Source organism: Centroberyx affinis, unplaced genomic scaffold (genome assembly GCF_046629955.1).
Source record: "Centroberyx affinis isolate AG114_WGS23_722 - 3 ecotype Tasmania unplaced genomic scaffold, CSIRO-AGI_Caff_v1 ptg000087l_1, whole genome shotgun sequence".
Lineage (NCBI taxonomy): Eukaryota > Metazoa > Chordata > Actinopteri > Beryciformes > Berycidae > Centroberyx > Centroberyx affinis.
In genome coordinates this window covers 86,544-105,185 of record NW_027278795.1, presented here as the reverse complement: position 1 = coordinate 105,185, position 18,642 = coordinate 86,544, and the positions used below count along the sequence as shown (strand labels likewise).

General features: G+C 37.9%; 1 protein-coding gene across 3 annotated transcripts; it reads left to right on the top strand.

Annotated features, from left to right (window-relative positions):
* The first annotated feature begins 3,144 nt into the window (after positions 1–3,144).
* Positions 3,145–14,638, top strand: prodha (proline dehydrogenase (oxidase) 1a). 3 transcript variants are annotated; one of them, XM_071522337.1, is made up of 15 exons: positions 3,145–3,586; positions 3,883–4,091; positions 5,860–5,894; positions 6,141–6,203; positions 7,697–7,846; positions 8,340–8,404; positions 9,070–9,186; positions 9,483–9,562; positions 10,143–10,224; positions 10,412–10,504; positions 11,388–11,534; positions 12,090–12,265; positions 12,374–12,472; positions 12,777–12,865; positions 13,702–14,638. In XM_071522337.1, exons 1-15 carry the CDS (start codon positions 3,242–3,244, stop codon positions 13,893–13,895), a joined length of 1,944 nt encoding a protein of 647 aa, XP_071378438.1. In that variant the 5' UTR covers positions 3,145–3,241; the 3' UTR covers positions 13,896–14,638. The 3 variants fall into 3 exon arrangements, with proteins under 3 accessions (XP_071378438.1, XP_071378430.1, XP_071378447.1); XM_071522329.1 differs by having other exon boundaries at positions 6,138–6,203; XM_071522346.1 differs by lacking the exon at positions 6,141–6,203 and having other exon boundaries at positions 13,702–14,636.
* The last annotated feature ends 4,004 nt before the right edge of the window (positions 14,639–18,642 follow it).

Below are 18,642 nucleotides of genomic sequence, written 5' to 3'. Positions count from 1 at the left end.
AAAATGGGTGAATCGATATCAGTCAGGAAAAAACACTGTACTCGGACGAGTTAGTGCGCGATCCTAGTAATCAAAACATCTAGTTGAAATGATGGGGTCGCAAACAACAAAAACTGTTTTTAAATGAGGATCAGCGATTATTTTACTGTTTTTCCATCAAGGCAGGGTGAAAATGACTGGCCTCGCGAGGCCACTGTGGCCGCACAAGGTTAGTGTGCGCGACCTCGATCTCGCGAGGTTTGGTAATGCGGAAGCTAAATACAATGAAGAAAGACTCGATTTGCATAATAATGGATAACATTTCATTTTTTTCACTCACATAATCCAAGTCTTCTGACGCCATACGATTGTATGGCGTCAGAAGACTTGGATTATGCTGCACGAGCTGTATGGAGTAATTTTATGGTTATTTTTGGAACTCTAAAGGTCGGTCCTCACAGACTTCTATTGTTTTGGCGACGGCTGCTATGGAGTTGTGCTGGGAAGCTCCAGGAGTGTTATATGGACTAACAAACTTCACCTGTGTTTCAACTGGCTTGGAGGTGAGATAATGAATGAATTTTCATTGAAACATTTCATTTAAACAATTCCTAAAATCCAGTTTGCAATTTTTGACTGACACGCTCCCTGGAATGCCTCCTCTCAACAGGTTTACCTCACTTGAATTGGAGCAGCTGGTATTTTCTGCACATCAGGGTCCAGTATAGGTGACTGTTCTGCCTGTTAGGACTTATTTGTTCACACTAAGCATGTTTTGATCGGTTTAATTGAACTCTGGAGGGTTTATTCCTTAAGTTTGGTTTATTTGGGCAGGTGAGAATGATGCCATTTGACATTCTGTGTGCACCAAGTAACCACACCAAGACCACCTGCCAGTGCGGGTCTGGGTCCTCCTCCAATCAAACTGTGGTGCAGTTCATAAGGAGTGAGAACATAAACGTGCCAACTACAGGAAAGACTCCAAAACATATGGTTTTATGAGTATATTGTTGTTGTATATTGAACCTTAACAAATCAAATACAGAAATGTAACAAAATAAACTTTTGAACTATGGTTCGGACCAAAGAAAACAAAGTGTAGTTGTGATTGCACTCCAAGTCACTCATTTTTAACGGCATGTTTTTCCTGTTCTGTTGGAAAACTTCCAGTGAAACTTGCCGGTTTTCCTAAACAAGCTTTGTGTTGTGCCCTTCTTTAAACACAACTACTCTCCTCATAATTTAATTTTGTGGAATAATACCTACATATTATTCAGAAACAAAACACTTTTTTTATAGAAATATTTTGATAATAACATATTATATGTAAGCCAATTAATTAATAGTGATGGCTCTCTATATATTTATGAGGATTTTATTGAAAAATACAATGTTCCAGTGACATAAAGAGTAGGCTACAGTATGATGGTCAAAGCAGTACCTGGTAGGCCTGTCTTTAGCACAAGGCATCTGCTGTAACAGTGACATTTTATTAGACAGTCACTCTATTGCCATTAGTGGTGTGTGTATCCTAGACAAAAAGTGCAACAACTCATTCATTAGAAACTCTTGAACCCACTACCATACCTGCATGTAAATATAAATGACCTTATGTTAATGAAAGACAGTGGAACCTTGTATTCTCTTTGCCTCAAAAATATAGTCCCCAACAATGTTAAGAAGTGTTATTCAAAATTACAGTGTACAGAAATGCTATCCAGTAAATGCTTCTATTTGTAAAAACGTCCAATTTGTAAGTAGCAATGCTCTTTTTGTGAATGTCTGGAGGGGAACTATACAACATTTAATTTTTTAATGTGTCCATGTGACATGTCATGAATTGCAACTAGACCTTGAAATGCACATTGGCAAAAAACAAAACAAAAAAAACAACCTAATAGGCTAGTGTAAAAGAATGGCATAGCGTCCTATGTTTGATAATCCCCCTTTTAATAATGATGAAAAAATATAATTCATTTAATTGTTATTATATCTACTTTTTAAGCCATTTCATTAAAATGGAGCTCCTACGGTAGATTCAAATTTTCTGACATGAGTTTCTACTTTGAATAAATATGAGTAACAAACTTAAACAGTAAACACTGTAAAACAAACAGAGGCCTTTTTAGCGCACGCACAAACCCCTGCATGACGCCAAAGGGGGTTGGGGCTGGAGATGTTTTTGCGGGGCATGCACACAGCGGTACATCAAGCACCTGCACAACTCGTTCCAACTTTGTTCCAAGCGATAGTAGTAGTAGCCTACTCAGTTTTCTGGAACATAAACATCCGATAGGCTATATAAAAGCAAATAGCTATAAGCCTAACGGTAGCCTATAGGGATTCCTTCCAAATTACAATGTAGAAAAAAACTAAACTTGCAACTGTGAGCGTGGAACATTCATTACCTGACAGACAGGCAAGCTGAGCTGAGTTTAGCACCGATACTTTCGATTTTATCATATGGGGAGAACGTTAGGCAAATCTCCATTTTAAAAATCTGGCACTGACTGTACCTTGCTTATCGGAAAAGGCACGTAGCCTACCCCATAAACTAGGACGCAAGACTTTTTTTTTTTTTGACTTTGAAGCCGCTCTACAATTCGGCATAGATATCATACCGCCCACCAAGCAGGCTACTTTTGCTCCTATAAATCTTCAACTTTGACAATGGTTCGCCTTCCAACTATGCACCATGGACGACTCGGTAGCGAGAGATTTTGAAATTGAAACGAGCTGCTTGGTGGATTGGGTGGATGCCGAATTGAGAAGTGGTTCCTAGAGATTCGTAAAAGACTTTAAGCCATGTATTGCCGGATGTGTGCTTTTGCCGATAAACCAGGCCACATTAAATTGATAGATTTTTGAATAGTTTGTAGCCTAGTTTGTATCGGCGCTACACCACGTTCAAAGTAGCCTATACCATGTACACATTGTTCTGACTAAATAAGAGTAAATCAACGACGTTACTACTCTGTTTGATATATTTGCAAGTATGACATAACACTAAAAGTCAAAAACCATAACCTCATGTTTGAGTTTGCATGGAGGTTTGTCTTGCACTCACCACTCAATGTGATGCAACACGTAAAGCACCGCCCCCGAGGAAAATGGCCATAAAAGTATCCCTCGCCCGCCTCCAACGCATGTACAGAACACACATCCCGGTCTTCTGCGAGGGTTGTGTATTTCTGCGTTCCCCTGACACAAGATAATTGCGTAACTACAGGAGAAATTAAGTCGTATAGGCATATCTGCCCTAATGTCGTACACGAAGTTTGCAACAGCTCTCGTTAGGGCAAACTTGGACAATATAAAGAAAATACGCATTTCACCTGGGAGATTTAGATCCACAGTCGCATCCGCCCAACGCCAGGAACAGGGAGAGAAAGAGCAACAGCTTGATGAGTGCGCAGTGGTGAAAACTGTCCCGGTCGAGCTCATAAGCCAAACTAAAAATGTTACAAATAGGCACGTAAATAAAATTGCCATTGACTTCGACAATACTCAAGAAGCCTACAAAAGCAAGGATAACATAGAGCTGCTCAGAAGTCTCCTGGTCTTCAAGCTTTGTACATTTGATGTCCTCGTTGACAAGAACAAGGAGGTGAGTTATCTGCCTGTTAATGTAACTTATGAAGTGTTAGTTTTAAATGGATTGGCTTCGTCAGCCTTCTTTGCCTGTGCTCCATAGAAAAGAAGAAGTAGCCTACAAGCACATTTTACCTAACTGTGAGCCCAATGCATAATACAGTAATGGCTTACTAAGTAAAGTGTGAAAAAGGAATGAGCACGAAATTGGCTTTAGTCAAAGCTGATACATATTTATTATTTATGTGTCTGAGATATTTGTGTTGCCAATAACGCAAGTTAACTGAGTAAGAATAACTATTTTGTTTTCAGTTGATGGCACTAAGTAAGAAGGTCTTTGGCCAGAGGATGTTTGAGAAGATGATGAAGATGACTTTCTATGGTCAGTTTGTGGCCGGAGAAGACCACAACTCCATCAAACCTCTGATTCAGAAGAATCAAGCCTTTGGTGTGGGGGCAGTGTTGGACTACAGTGTGGAAGAGGACCTGACACAAGAGGAGGCAGAAAAGAAGGAGATGGAGTAAGTGCTTTTTACATCTGACCTGGAGTTGAGTAAAGACTATAGGCTACTTGTACTTTATCATCAGTTAACAGATTTTCTAGGACCCCCCCCCATGACCCATTTAATTACTTACATCAACACTAAAATCAAAAGCCAAAAATGGCATCACAGGCTGTTTTCTTTATGCTAAAGCGTTATTGTTTAGTTACATAAGAGTTATACTTCATTTATCTATTACCAGCACAGGGCTAGAGCATTTAGAGCAATAGTCTCTAAAACTTTATGGTAGATGAGGCTATGGAGTGTGCTGTGTATCACATGATATCAGGTGTGTTGGATAGGCTGACATTAACTACATGCTGAGGGTGATTTCACTGTTCAAAACACATTGGTGTTCAAAGTACAGTTAAAACAACATCCAGTCAAAACATTGAAGTTTATTTTCTTTGTCAATAAATTTGAAAAAACGGTCTCCCATTTTAGGATTCTTTTTTTCAATTATTTAATTATTTCTCTTCAGATTCTCACTGACATACAAACTCCCTTTTATATACACAGGAGGCCTATAGTCTTAAAAAGCCTGTTTGAGCTATAATTTTATTTCACTTATAGATTCATTCTTATTTCCACCCATCTCTACAGCTCTGACCATACATTATAGTGCTTATCATATTAACTTGAGCAAATTAACCAACGTGTTATCCACACCAACAGATGGCAATCAAAACATTTCTTCACTTCCAGCAAAATAGCTCTCCATTGGCCAGCTGGGGCAGACCCCTCTCTTCTAACTGGTCGAGCTGTGGGAGCTGATTATTCAGCTGCAGGAATGCAGTCACATGAAGCGGTACCAGCCGCCCTTTTAGAGTAATGTAACAGAACCTTTCATGGGGCGCCACGGGCAGTGTTATGTAATGTTTCCCAGAGGAAAGAACCTTATTTATACTGAGGATTTTCTCACAGAGTATGAACACACGCCAGCTGAACGTAATACTGAGAACATCCCCTAAATTGTTTTTATGAAAGAGTTACCCAGCTGGCCTACACTGCATGGCATACAGAATTTTTATATCTTGACAGGTTTAGAAACCAAATAAATTTTCTTGGTCAGTATTTAATTATCTTCATCAAGATTCAAATTCACACAATTAGATCACTTGGGTCTCAAGTTTTCAATAAGACTTAATTACCAAAGCAATTTGTTACGCAAATTGTATTTGAAATTCATTAATAACATTTATTTTGTGATGATCTTTGATGAATACAGAATAATATATATATATATATGTACACATATATAACAGACTACTGAACAACAATATACAGTATACATATATACACACACACACACACGTATATGTGTATATATATATAGTCCGTTAGTGTCGGTTCCATGGAGAAGACAAGCAACACAGTGAACTAACTGGTTCATTTTTAATTACTCATCAGCTACCTCTACCCTCACTTTTGCCCCCGTGTTTCTCATGTCACAACATGAAATGAGTTCCTGCATAGAAATGTCTCTTCAGACTGTTTTTCTTCCTGTGAATGACTGCCTCAACATACTGAAAGGCTGGACACGTTTTGATATGGCAAATTTGAATATTGTGAATGTCTGTCATAAAATGTTAATTCCCTAACAACACACAACTTTGAAGAAGTTCACTTTGAAGTTGTTGATCTGATTTATACAATATTATGGGCCCAGTTTTGTGTCTTATTGTATGAAAAAGTCAAAGTCATTTTTGCTATTCTACTCTGATGCCAAGCTTGCCCTGTCTTTCAGTTCCTGTGTGTCCGAAGCGGAGAAAGAAAGTCCAGGTGTGTATATTGGTAGAAACTAATGTTGATTGCTAAACTGCATTGTTTTCACTGTAGTGTAATGTTTTGGTTCTCATCAAAATCATGCTTAATTTGTTGCAGTACCAGCTACTGAATGCTTCATAGTACAGGAGCTTGACGAGCTGTTGTAACAACTGTTTGGCAGTGTGAACACGACCGTTTCCACATGATTCATAGGGAGGGATGCATTACTAGTTTGCTAATAGTATTCTGTCGCTTCAGCAGGGTCTAACTTCTACACTCCAGACTCAGTGCTTGCAATCAGGATTGGTATTCCCAGTCACACAGGCATGTAAATTAGTCTGGTTGGTACTGGTTCTGTCTGGATCTAGTGTGGTCTAAAGTGGCTGAGGAAATCCTTTCTGCATGTAAGAAGTTGGGTAGAACTTCGGTTCTTTTTAAGGGTTGTTGGCATGTTTGGGACTTATATGTCATTTGACCTAACAGTTTTCCCTTGTCTAAATTTTCTGAATATGGCAGGATGCATGTATACATATGTATATATATGTGTGTGTGTATATATATATATATATATATATATATATATATATATATATATATATATATATGTATATATATATATATATACACATGTAAATATGATAAATGTTTATTCAACAATAAAAACATAACTATTAGTATTATTGACAGTGATATTAGCGATAGCTAATATGAAACAAAGGAACACATGCCCATGTCGCACCCACAGTAGATGCAGGGTTCCCACACTCCTGGAAAACCTGGAAAACTCATGGAATTTCAAAACTGTATTTTCCAGGCCTGGAGAAGTTATGAAAAATGATAAAAGGAAGAAAACATTTGGAAAAGTCATTAACGTTTATTTGTGAAGTTAATGTTTTTTTTTCTTGAATAATGTCAAATGTCACAAAAAGCTGCGTCTGGCTCTGAAACAATCTAGACCTGTTGGAGGAAAATATTGCTGACTGTTTTTTGTTGACAGAGTTAAAATAATATTATAATCCTTAATTTTGAAATGAAAGTCAAACTAATCCTTAAAGTTAGTGTAGTTGATGTAGTTTACTTTTTAATTCAGTCTCATTCAAATTTGGTCATGGAAATTTGAAAAGGCGTCATGGAGAAGTTGTTTAATTCCATCAGTGAAAAGAGGTGGGAACCCTGTAGATGTCATGGTTGGGCACAAAATTAATTTCATTATTTGTGAGGGTGGCTGTTGACTATGGACTAAAAGTTTATTTGATTAATTTTGGAAGTTATCTTACTTGTGTTAATAAAAAATAAAAAAACATTACATAAAACATTTTGGTGAATTAATGTAGAGTGCTCAAGACAAAAGTTCAAGGTAAAGGATAGAGGTAATTCAGTTGTCTACTCTACACAGTCGAGCAGTAGAACCAACAGAAACTAAATTCATGAACTTGAAAATGTCAATTTTCAAGTTGGGCCCTTCACATTAATCTGACAAAATGGCATCATGCCAAAATCATTTAATTAATTCTACTGGGGATGTTTTTTCAGTGAGAATCAAATAAATAGTTTTAGTCCATGGTCACCACCTTAGGCTTCCTTGATAGCTGGGTCTTGACATTATTCAATCTGTAGCTTTCTCTACACAACTTCACTTTCTCACACAAAAAACCAAATAATATTTTCAGATATCTGTACCACATTGTTTTAGTTGAAGTGTTGGCGGTGATGTGTTTTTCTGTTCTTCTGTCTTCTTCCCGTTAGTAATCTTTGGGCTCATGGTGAAAATTCTCTTGCCAAGACTGGCAGCTAATATTGTTGTGCTTTAACTCCAGATGTTGCTCATCGTGAGAAGAAATACAAGGCCCATCGTCAGTTTGGGGACAGACGTGGGGGTGTGATCAGTGCTCGCACCTACTTCTATGCAGATGAGGCCAAGTGCGATAACCAAATGGAGACTTTCATAAACTGTATTAAAGCCTCTGGTTAGTTAACATTTTCATATATTGCTTAAAACGTATAAAGGTTTCTGAGGAAGCAAGTGAGAATGATGATATCGTTGAATTAGTTTAATAAAGATAACACTGTATGTAGTACTTTTAAAGTTTAAATAAAAAAAGTCAATGATAAATACAGTCTAGAGTTAGTTTAGATTTAGGAGTGGTCAAGAGGACCTCAGGCTGTTCTCCAGTTCATAGGGAGTTAAATGGTTTGAAATGTTAGACCTATGAAAATAAATCTGCAAAATCTTAAAATGAATTCAGAGCTGCAAATGGCAGCTGTATTTCTGACTTGGACATGAATAAACAAAAGGTTACACTTGTCTAGACGCAACAAAATAAAGGCATGGATAACATTCCTGATATAATCTGGCTAGGAATGTTAATCAGTCAGATTCAACTGCTGTCTAGTACTTTGACAAATGAAGTATGTCCATTATTGCTGTGTCATAAAAACACATATGGTTTTGCTTTTCAGCGGGGACGTCTGCAGATGGATTTTCTGCCATTAAAATGACCGCCCTGGGCCGACCACAATTCCTAGTGAGTTTAACTTAATGATCTTCATATTGACTTTAACTTTATGTACCTGATTTTACGTAAAGCTTTGATTTTCTTTAACTTGGCAGCATCAGTGCTGACAATCTTACAGTGACAAAAGCCTAATTTAGACAAGGTTAGAATTACAGAGTAATGGAGGGTAATAAAATAATAGCCATGATCCTCCGTTATGTTATTTATTTCTCTGGATGTTTTTGAGCTGTTTTAGGCACGTAGTATGGTCAGACACACCGAACATCACTGTGTACAAATACTAATTAAATTAGAAAAGGCCTGTCTTCACTTTCACAGACAAAAATGAGCATTGCGTGCTCATTGGCAATAAGGAAGTAGCGCAAATTGTGCCCAAATCTTCTGCAAATGAGTTGAAACGCAGATAGCACTAGAATCATCAGACCACCTATGAATGCATTGAAAAACACTAGGTAATTGGGACAGAATTAACACTGGGGTTGAGGGGGGGAAATAACCAACATGATATCCCCCGCATGGGATTAAAATTAACAAAAAGATCAAGGAATAATTACAGTTACCCTACCCGATCTAGAAAAACTAACCCCATCCAAATTTGGCTAAACATTTTAATTATAATGTAATGTAATTGTATTGTAACTTGATAGTTGATCAATTGCTCTGCATCTGAACAGCTCCAGTTCTCAGAAGTCCTGGTGAAATGGAGACGGTTCTTCAACCTGCTCGCGGCACAGCAGGGAAAATCTGGAATGACAGCATTGGAACAAAAACTGGAGCTGGAACAGCTGACGGTGGGTCTAGCCTGGAGCAAATTCAAATGCAGGCTCACGCTCGTTACACAACCTTTTTAGTTGTGTCCAAGCCTGCATGACTTCTCCCTCTGTTAAAAGAATAACATGTTTTCAGTCACTTATATTTTAGAAAGATACAAATACTAATAGAGCACCTTTTTTTTTTTACCTTGGGACCATTCGACTATTTGCTCCTTTAGAATATCTAATCTAACCGATCTTATGTTGTAATTTAGTTTTCAAAAATATATGCAGATGTTTTTTTTGTTTTTAATCATTACAATATTTCCCTTTAGGAGAGTCTGACTAAGCTGGGTGTTGGAACCAAGAATGACATTGAGAATTGGTTTACTGGAGAGAAACTGGGTTCATCAGGGTAAGACTCATTACTAAATTAAAATTAATAATAATCATGTTTGATAAGCTATGGGCGTGGGTGAGTCTGATTCATTCTGAATGGCTGAATGCATTAGTAAAATGGATAGAGGTACAAATTCAAGATCTACATTTTTAATCACATTTTCTCTTGAGTGATACCATTGACAAAGATGTAGAGCACAACCAGTTGTGTATGTATACCAAGTATTGTGTCAATCAGACTTAATAATCTTTTTAAAGCTGAAACTTTTTGACGTTTAATTCTCCCATCTGGCAAAATTGGCTGGTTGCCCTTACCTGAGTAGTGTGTCACCCAAAAAAAACACCTGTCAAGTTGGTTATGGTGTGACTTGCAGTTTCTGAACTGTGAACGCTATTAGTGTAAAAAAACAAACCAACAAACAATCACAGTATCACTAATAAATCATGAGCAAAACAAAAGTAGTTCAGCCCTATGAGCTTGAACCACTAATTAAATCTATAACCAAGATATTTGATTATTAAATAGTATGCTATTTAATAGACAGAATGTTTTATTAATTTCACACATTTTGACTGGTATTTTCTCGCTTCCCCAGGACAATAGATCTGCTTGACTGGAATAGCTTAATAAATGATACAACAAAAATCTCCAATCTGCTGATGGTCCCAAACCTTGAGGTGAGTCATTGCGATGTAAATATGTACAAGCACATTCACACCCAGATGCATTTTCTGGGTTTATAATACATTGTAAGTTTAAATATTTAAGAGTGAATATTTATGTTTATGTTCATACAGTTGCATGCACAAAGACATTTCTGAAAGCAAAAACTAACTGATTCAAACTATTGTGTGTGCTGTGTAGACAGGCCAGCTGGAGCCTCTGTTGAAGAAGTTTACAGCGGAGGAGGAGAGGCAGATGAAGAGGATGCTGCAGAGAGTGGACGTTCTGGCCAAGGTTAGGCTAAATAATACTAATAATACTAATAGGAGTACATAATGTGCCAAAATAAAATAAATAAATATACCTCATGATATAATCATGGTAAAACCTTATAATAACCGTCCTCAATTAATGGTGAATTTGTCATTACTTAATATTAGTTCATTCTTATTTTATTGTTAACTGTGAAATATATGCTATAAATAATGATATTTGAACATTAATTAATGCAATAAAAATGAACAGTTTATCATTTATATATTGTATCATAAGAGATTATAACAAATTGCGTCCTGATTATGTTACTTGACCATTTATTGTTATTATCTTGATAAAAAAAAAAATTCTTATCCATGTCATCCATGTCATCTCAATAAGTAATGTTGTTTAAAGATTATAGGTGTCTGTCTCCATCACTGTCATAGAAAAATACTTAAACTTGTTATTTGCCGCTCACAGCTGGAAAAAATGCTGAAAAAAAAGAGCACTCACACTTTACACACACAGTTTATGATGTGTTCTTTGGAAAATGGCCATCGAAGATATTGAAGACAGACTACCGATTGCATAAGCCATTGCATAAGCCTTTATCCAAAGTTTGTTTATTCTTGAGCTCTTCCATCAATGAAAAGTCTGTCAGAGATAGTCTTGTCGAAGAAAAATGCTGCTCAAAAATTACTTTAACAAATAGAATGTTAACATTGCTAAAATAACTTTTTTTTTTTTAGTTTTTGCTGTCAAACATTTTATAACCTGGATTTCAGGAAAATAAACAAAGAAAGTAGGTTTGAAGTGTGTTTGCTGAGGTGCTGATCCCCTATTTGTTTTGTGCATATTAGTGATGACTGTTATTGATAGCGGCATGAACTGAAATACTCAATGTGTTTGTGTGCTCCAGCATGCCATGGAGAATGGGGTTCGGCTAATGGTGGACGCTGAGCAGACGTACTTCCAGCCAGCAATTAGCAGACTGACCCTGGAAATGCAAAGGAAATTCAACACGGAAAAGCCCATCATTTTCAACACATACCAGTGTTACCTCAAGGTGAGACTGCAATGCCCATTTCATTATCGCCAATCATGTATGTTTGACAGCAAGTCATTTTGTAATGATACTATTAAATAGTTTTTAACTATTAGATGATCAGTTTTGGGGCATCCTGGTGGCTCAGTTGGCCACTGGTTTGAATCTGGCGTAGGACCGTTGTCGCATGCCATCCCCCCCTGTCTTTCTCTCAATCCTTCCTGTTTCTGTGTCAAATAAAGACTAAAATGACACAAAAAAAGGATAATTTTTGTGGGGACTGTGGATATGGGTACATTTTGTAACCCTAACAATCTATCAGTACTAATATGAAATACAACTCATTTGGGTAAAACAGCCCCAAACAATGTCCACAAAGGCAACCTGTCATGCACTGTCAGTAAAAAGGTTTGGCAGAAAACAGGCCTTAGTTTTCTGTAAATTATTTCTTTGTTATACATTTACCCTTCATAACTGTTACAGTTTAGCGATGGAATGTGGAACTAGAGTTGTGTGATAAACTATTATATATTTTCATGTGTTTAACTAATGTTTAACTAACTTAAATGTTTTTAGGAAGCCTATGACAATGTAACTGTGGATGTTGAGCTGTCACGGCGGGAGGGCTGGTACTTTGGTGCCAAACTTGTCCGTGGAGCCTACATGTACCAGGAGAGGGACAGGGCCAAGGAGATTGGCTATGAAGATCCCATTAACCCAGACTATGAGGCCACTAACAGGATGTATCACAAGTAAGAGCCCAGTCGCTAGCTGTCAAATTATCAAGGCCCTTTGTGGTTCAGTAAATCAGAACATTTTGAATTCTAACTAGCTGCCTTGTCGACTTTGTGTTTGTGAAGGTGTCTGGAGTATGTGCTGGAGGAGATTGAGCACAACAGGAAGGCCAATATCATGGTTGCGACCCACAATGAAGACACAGTGAAATTTACCCTAGAAAAGTAAGCCTGGCCACAGGCCTGTAAGACAAACTGAAACCAGTTTGGCTTAAGAACTGCATATTTTGTTTGAACATGCATGCAGAACAGGAAACCTACTAACCTGTCTTTCAGAAAGCACTAATTATAATGGTTCAAACTAATGCCGAAGGTATTGCTATAAATAAAAATGTATTTTTGCCAACTTCCCTGTGTAATTCTAAAAACAGAAAACACTTTGTAGCATCAATGATGGAATACCACAATCCAGTGCTCATTATTTAAGTATATTTTGCCTTGTATCACGTGTTTTTTTCTGTCATTTCAGAATGAATGAGATGGGCCTTTCACCCACTGAGAATAAAGTTTACTTTGGACAGCTGCTGGGCATGTGTGACCAGATCAGCTTCCCACTAGGTATGTTGCTCTCTGCTCAGATACTGAAGTTGTGTAATCAGAGAGGTTTACATCACTTGGTCATGTGGCATTTTGGCCAGAGATGTTTCACTGAAACAGTCCCTGCAGACGTCAGCTTTTAAACACTCATGCAGCCATTGACCCCAAAGAAGGTCTATCCAATCTATAGTTATCTTTGAAGCAAACAATCAGCACAGGTTCATGACGTCTTTAGCAGTCGGTTACAAAATGTTAAGTATGTCATAATTGATGTTTGTATTATATGTGATAGAGTACAAATGTACTGTATAACACTTATTCAGATTCCCATGTTTTACTCTGAAGTGAAACCAGCTAGCTAGCCAGATTTGTCTCCTGCAGTCTTAAGGCCAGTGTCCACCAGATACGTTTTGATCTGGTTTTTACACATGCTCGTGTCGAAGCTGACACGGGTATATTTAGTATTTAGTATGAGCACCCATGTGGCCTTTTGTGCCCGTCTGTTCTGGTCTATTTCTGTGGACCCGCCTGGGTCTGTGAAGTCAGTCAAAAATACATTATGTACAGCCAGTACAAAATGCAAGGCGATCCACGCGTGTAATTCGATTCACAAATACACATTCAACAATTTAAATGTCTGTTTAAGCTCTGAAAATATATTAGTGCTAAAAAATATGAAAATCTGTTGTTAAGTTTTGTAACTTTTGTGAAGACCTCTTGAAGTTTATATAAGTCAACAAGCTTTAATTCACAAATATGTCTTTACATCTCTGGCATCTCTGCACACACGCTGTAGGCAGTGAACACTGGTCTTAACACTTGTCTCCTTGTCTTTTGTTACTGTGTTGTAAAAACAGGACAAGCAGGTTTCCCAGTCTATAAGTATGTTCCATACGGCCCAGTGAACGAGGTCATTCCCTACCTGTCTCGCCGCGCTCAAGAAAACCGCGGCTTCATGAAGGGATCCCAGAGAGAGCGCAGCCTGCTGTGGAAGGAGCTGAAGCGCAGGCTGCTCAGTGGTCAGATTGTCTCTAAGCCTTCTGTCGTCTGAGTCTCAACTGTCCGCGCACAACTGTTCACACACTGTCCGCAGTAACTCTGTAAGCATTCCATCATCTTCAATGTACCTCTACCAGGCGCTCTTTGTACAGGAAGGTTAATGCCTTGCATGTTTATGCCTATAAAAGATTGTCTTACCAAGTCAATATTGTTTTTAATATTGTTACCGTAAGTGCCTTATTTGTAGGAAAGTGCTTTTTATGCCAAAAAAGTCACTCTTTTATGTTTTGTTTAATGTGAAATCTATCTAAAGCAGCTCTTGCTGTGAAAGTGCCTTATGAATGTTTTCGCATTACTTTAACTGGAAGCAATTAGCACCAACTAGTTGTTTCTGATACACTCCTCAAAGGGGATTGTCGAGTATTTTAGCATGTTGATTGATAATTTTATGTCAGTGTCAGTGTCTTGATTCACTTTTTTGTCTGTGAACAAATAATTTGTGAGATAGGAATTATTATGCTGCTCAATGTTGTTGGTTGCTTAAAAAATATTGTAGATTTGTCTTATTATATACTTGTATAGACCTTTTATTTGTATTTCTGGATCTATTCCTAATGTGTTGGCCATTAAAGATGTAAATATACTATCACAAACCAGATGGTCCCCTGTTTCATCTACCATGACCCCAAATTTCTGCCCTGTGGAAGTAAGACACAGAATCTCTCACCATTTTCCACCTGTTGTATGTGAACTGAAGGATAAGCACACAAAATTGCAAGTATTCCCACTGACCTATCTAGAGAATTGTATCAGTACACAAAATAGTGATTTCTGCTCTCAATTAAACGTTGACATTGCCACATCAATTCCACTGTAGCTTACCACCTTAAGATCATTCTCGACACCACCAAAGATTTGCATATTATACCCAACCTACACTGAACAAGCCATTTAAACATTGTTAATATTGTTATTATCAGGTATGTAGTGCATTGAAGACTTCTGCTAACAGAAAACCCAATTACAGTAATTAAGTGTTTTTAGTGTCAACTGTGTAGTAGAATCAGAAACACTTTCTATTGCAATGTAACAGATGGTTGCAAGGAATTTGTCTTGGTGTTACATAAACTGCAACGACGACGACAACGATAACATCAACGATAACAACCTCAACTAAAGCAGAAACAACACACAAAATCACACCTCATAGCACAGAAAGTGCAAGGTGCCTATACAGTGTGAGAAGTGTTTATATCACTGGTATCATTTGTAGTTCTTGCTTTCAATGACCTGTAGTGTTTTCCAGAGGGTGGTAGCTGAAAGAGATGGTTTCCAGGGTGAATGTGGTCCTCTATGATGTTTTCTGCCCACTTCTTCACCCTAGAAACATACAGGTCCTGGATAGTTGGAAGTTTGAGGTGCACAGTCTTGTCTGCTTTTCTGCCAGACAGTTATGGAGGATGTGAGAATGCTTTCAATAATAACCCTGTAGAACCAGTAGAACCAGTACTGTTTGTGATATGTGGAACTTTTTAAGTTGACGGAGAAAGAGCATGCATTATTGTGCTTTTGTGGTGATTGATGATGAGGCATAGGCGGCTAGAGTGTTAAAATGTTCCATATATGATATATTTGGAAAAGTGTCCTTGTTTTGGTGTGGCTAACACAAGCTGAGTGTGCTTTCACACTTTCAGTTTGACAGATGTTCTTGTCTTCAAATTTCATTGTGGCAACAAACAGTCTTATGCTCATCAAACATAGACAATGACAGAGCAGCAGATGGTACAAGCAATACACAGGAACCTATTACGGCACGCTAATGTTACAAAATGTTCCAAAGCACATCAGTATTGTTTTTACCGCTGTGATTTGCTGGCAGGCAATGCACCCATCTACTCACACCTGCACTGTTACACAAGCTGCTGCGGGAGTCCATAGCAGAGGGCTATGGGGTCAGACTTATAGCTCTTTCAGGCAGTGGTAGTTAGAGACTGTGGCTGTGGCACTGTTTCTGGTTTTGATGTTACCTATTTCCTTTGAACCATTTATTAATTATGATGGGAATTCTTATTCTGTTTAAGGTTGAGGTTGATTAAATCTATTCCGTTTTACCTGTGTTATATAGTATAACAATGGCTTTAATCTGTTTTAAGTCAGAATTCTGACTTTAAACTCAGAACTCAAATACATTTTTCACATGTGGCCTTAATCCTCTTCCGTTGGTTTGTTATTCTGTCCAGGTAGAAACAATTTTCCTTTTTTAGTAAGTATGCTCTCGACATCAAATTGAGTCAATGAAGCCTTTACATCTTCTTAGCTTGAAGACTCTTCTCCAAAACAGGGATGTAATGACATGTTTTCCAACAGGCTATAGTACATTTTTGAACATGAATTGTTTGAAGCTCCCTGATGAAGGCCAATGCCAAACACGTTGGAGTGTTGTAAGTGTTTTTAGTGTCCCTAGATGAGCCCATGAAATAAAGGCTTTTTTAAATTTTTCAAAGAAGAGTGCCTTGGACTTTTGCTTCATTCAGTTTCATACTCCAAACCAAAGAACACCTTTTTTGGAATTTATTTGACACTGTTCACCATTTTTAACACTTTTTGATTTTGCATTCAAAACCAGCACCAACAACTTCAACTTCATCTTGGGTTGGGAAACGATTCAGGTTTTTCAGCCTTCAACACGGTGGCAGGTAGCATTGATGGCTGTCAGGTCAGGATTAAGGCCCCATCTGCTGACAAACAGTGTTACTACAGACAAATATATTCTACTCAATACAATCACAAGCAGTGTGTGACCACACTGAAAAAGTCGTTCATGTTTTTGTTGGATACAGAGGTTTTGTCCAGGGTTTTAAAATACACTGGCATCTTTTTTAAGGCCCTTCATTTGTCTATATGGCTGTTATCTGTTGCATCATCCTGCACATCATCTGTTTCATTAACGGTGACATGTTTGAGGCAGCTGAAGCACCAGTGGAGCCCGCCAACGATGGCTGTGCACCACAGGAATACGGTGATCAGCAGTGAGGGGAAATCCCCTGGAACCGCCTTGCTGCTGCCCTCTGCACCTGCACCTGCTGCCAGATGTTTCAGAGATCATGACTATATTAGTTCAGTGTTACAGTTCTAGAACCATTTCATGCATTATTCTAAAAGTGTTTGTTTTGTAAATAAATTATAGTGATATATTTAACAGTATAACCAAACAAATGAGACAAATGAGACAAATTTGCTTTAGGTTTGCTGTCTGTGTGCTAATACCGTTTATACACTGACATTTTACCATTAATAACATACTTAGCAGAAAAACAGATTGCCAATCATTTTCTGTAGTTATAGAGTTTGAACCTAAAATTATTTATTTATTTATTTTATTTATTATTTATTATTTTACCTAAGGTTTAGTGTTATATTCAACAGTATATAAAACATAGGACATTGTTCAAACAAACAACCAAACACTGTATTCTACAATTTCTCCATCACTCACTCTGCTCTTCTGGCTCTGGCTCTGGCTCTGGCTCTGGCTCTGGCTCTGGCTCTGGCTCTGGCTCTGGCTCTGGCTCTGGCTCTGGCTCTGGCTCTGGCTCTGGCTCCTGCCTGCGGCTTAATGGATGGGGTTTCCCCCAAAACCCTCATCCGTTAAGCCAGGGCCATTTCCAGGTCCCTGCCACCTCCTGTCCTGACTCTGTGCCTATACCCTTGATGGTGGTTTCTTCAGCTCCTGAAAACATTAAATGCTATATGTTCGGTTCTATTCATAGAATATCCAACAGCGCTTGTTTATTGATATTTTGTTATACTTCAGATAATGTCAACATTTAAAAGGTAAATGGTAAACGTAGCACTTGGCAAAGACCTTACTTGTAACTGGCCTTTAGGTTTTCACACTTCTTCCCTGCCTTCTCTGGTTCAACAACTACCAACAGGCCCATCTCAGCTAAAATAACTCTGGACAAACACAGCAGTGGGAGATGGAAATACTGAGATGCTGAGTCAATCTCATTATGTTAACTGCATTTGGCTACTTGGGTAACATTAAAATAAACACTACAAATGCAAGATCACTTTGCTATCTGGTCTGTTACAAATTCCATATTGCATTTTTGAGTTTACATGCTGCTGATAACACTCAATTGCCCATAACTCCACTATTCCACTATAGAATAGTATATGCAAAATTCCCAAATTTGTCTGTGTGGAGGGAGAGCCTTTTCCCAGAGATTACTTTATGGTGCTCTCATTCTTCCTGATGTGAACAACTCTCCAAGACTGAAAAAAGAAAAAACTAAATTAAACTTAAATACCTGTGTTTAATAAAAGTACAATTAAGATAACAACCAGTGTGTATACAATTTGGATTTTGAGCCTAAAAACAATATTGTAACGTAGATGGATCAGTTTGATCAGCATTTGGCATTTCACTCTGGAGGTTTAGGAGTCCAACAGCACACCAATAACAGAGGACATAACATGTAACAGATCAGCAATTCTAGACAATGTGGGAGGGGAATTTATATCTGACCTCTCTCAGTTCTCACAACCAATGAGATGTGACTTCAGGGAGTGTGTACAGCTTGATCAGGAATAGGGGTTTCTTTTCACTCTGTAGAAAACCTATCTTCACTCTGACGCCATTGATGCTGTTGTCTCTACAGGTAAATCAAGCCTTTAACTTGTTTTACACTGATTTGCACTCATTCCTTCCTAATTTACCACTTTATTTCTATTCTGTGGCTGTTTTGATGATATCATGTTTTGAATGAACCTCATTGGGCGCACACATTTGTGAA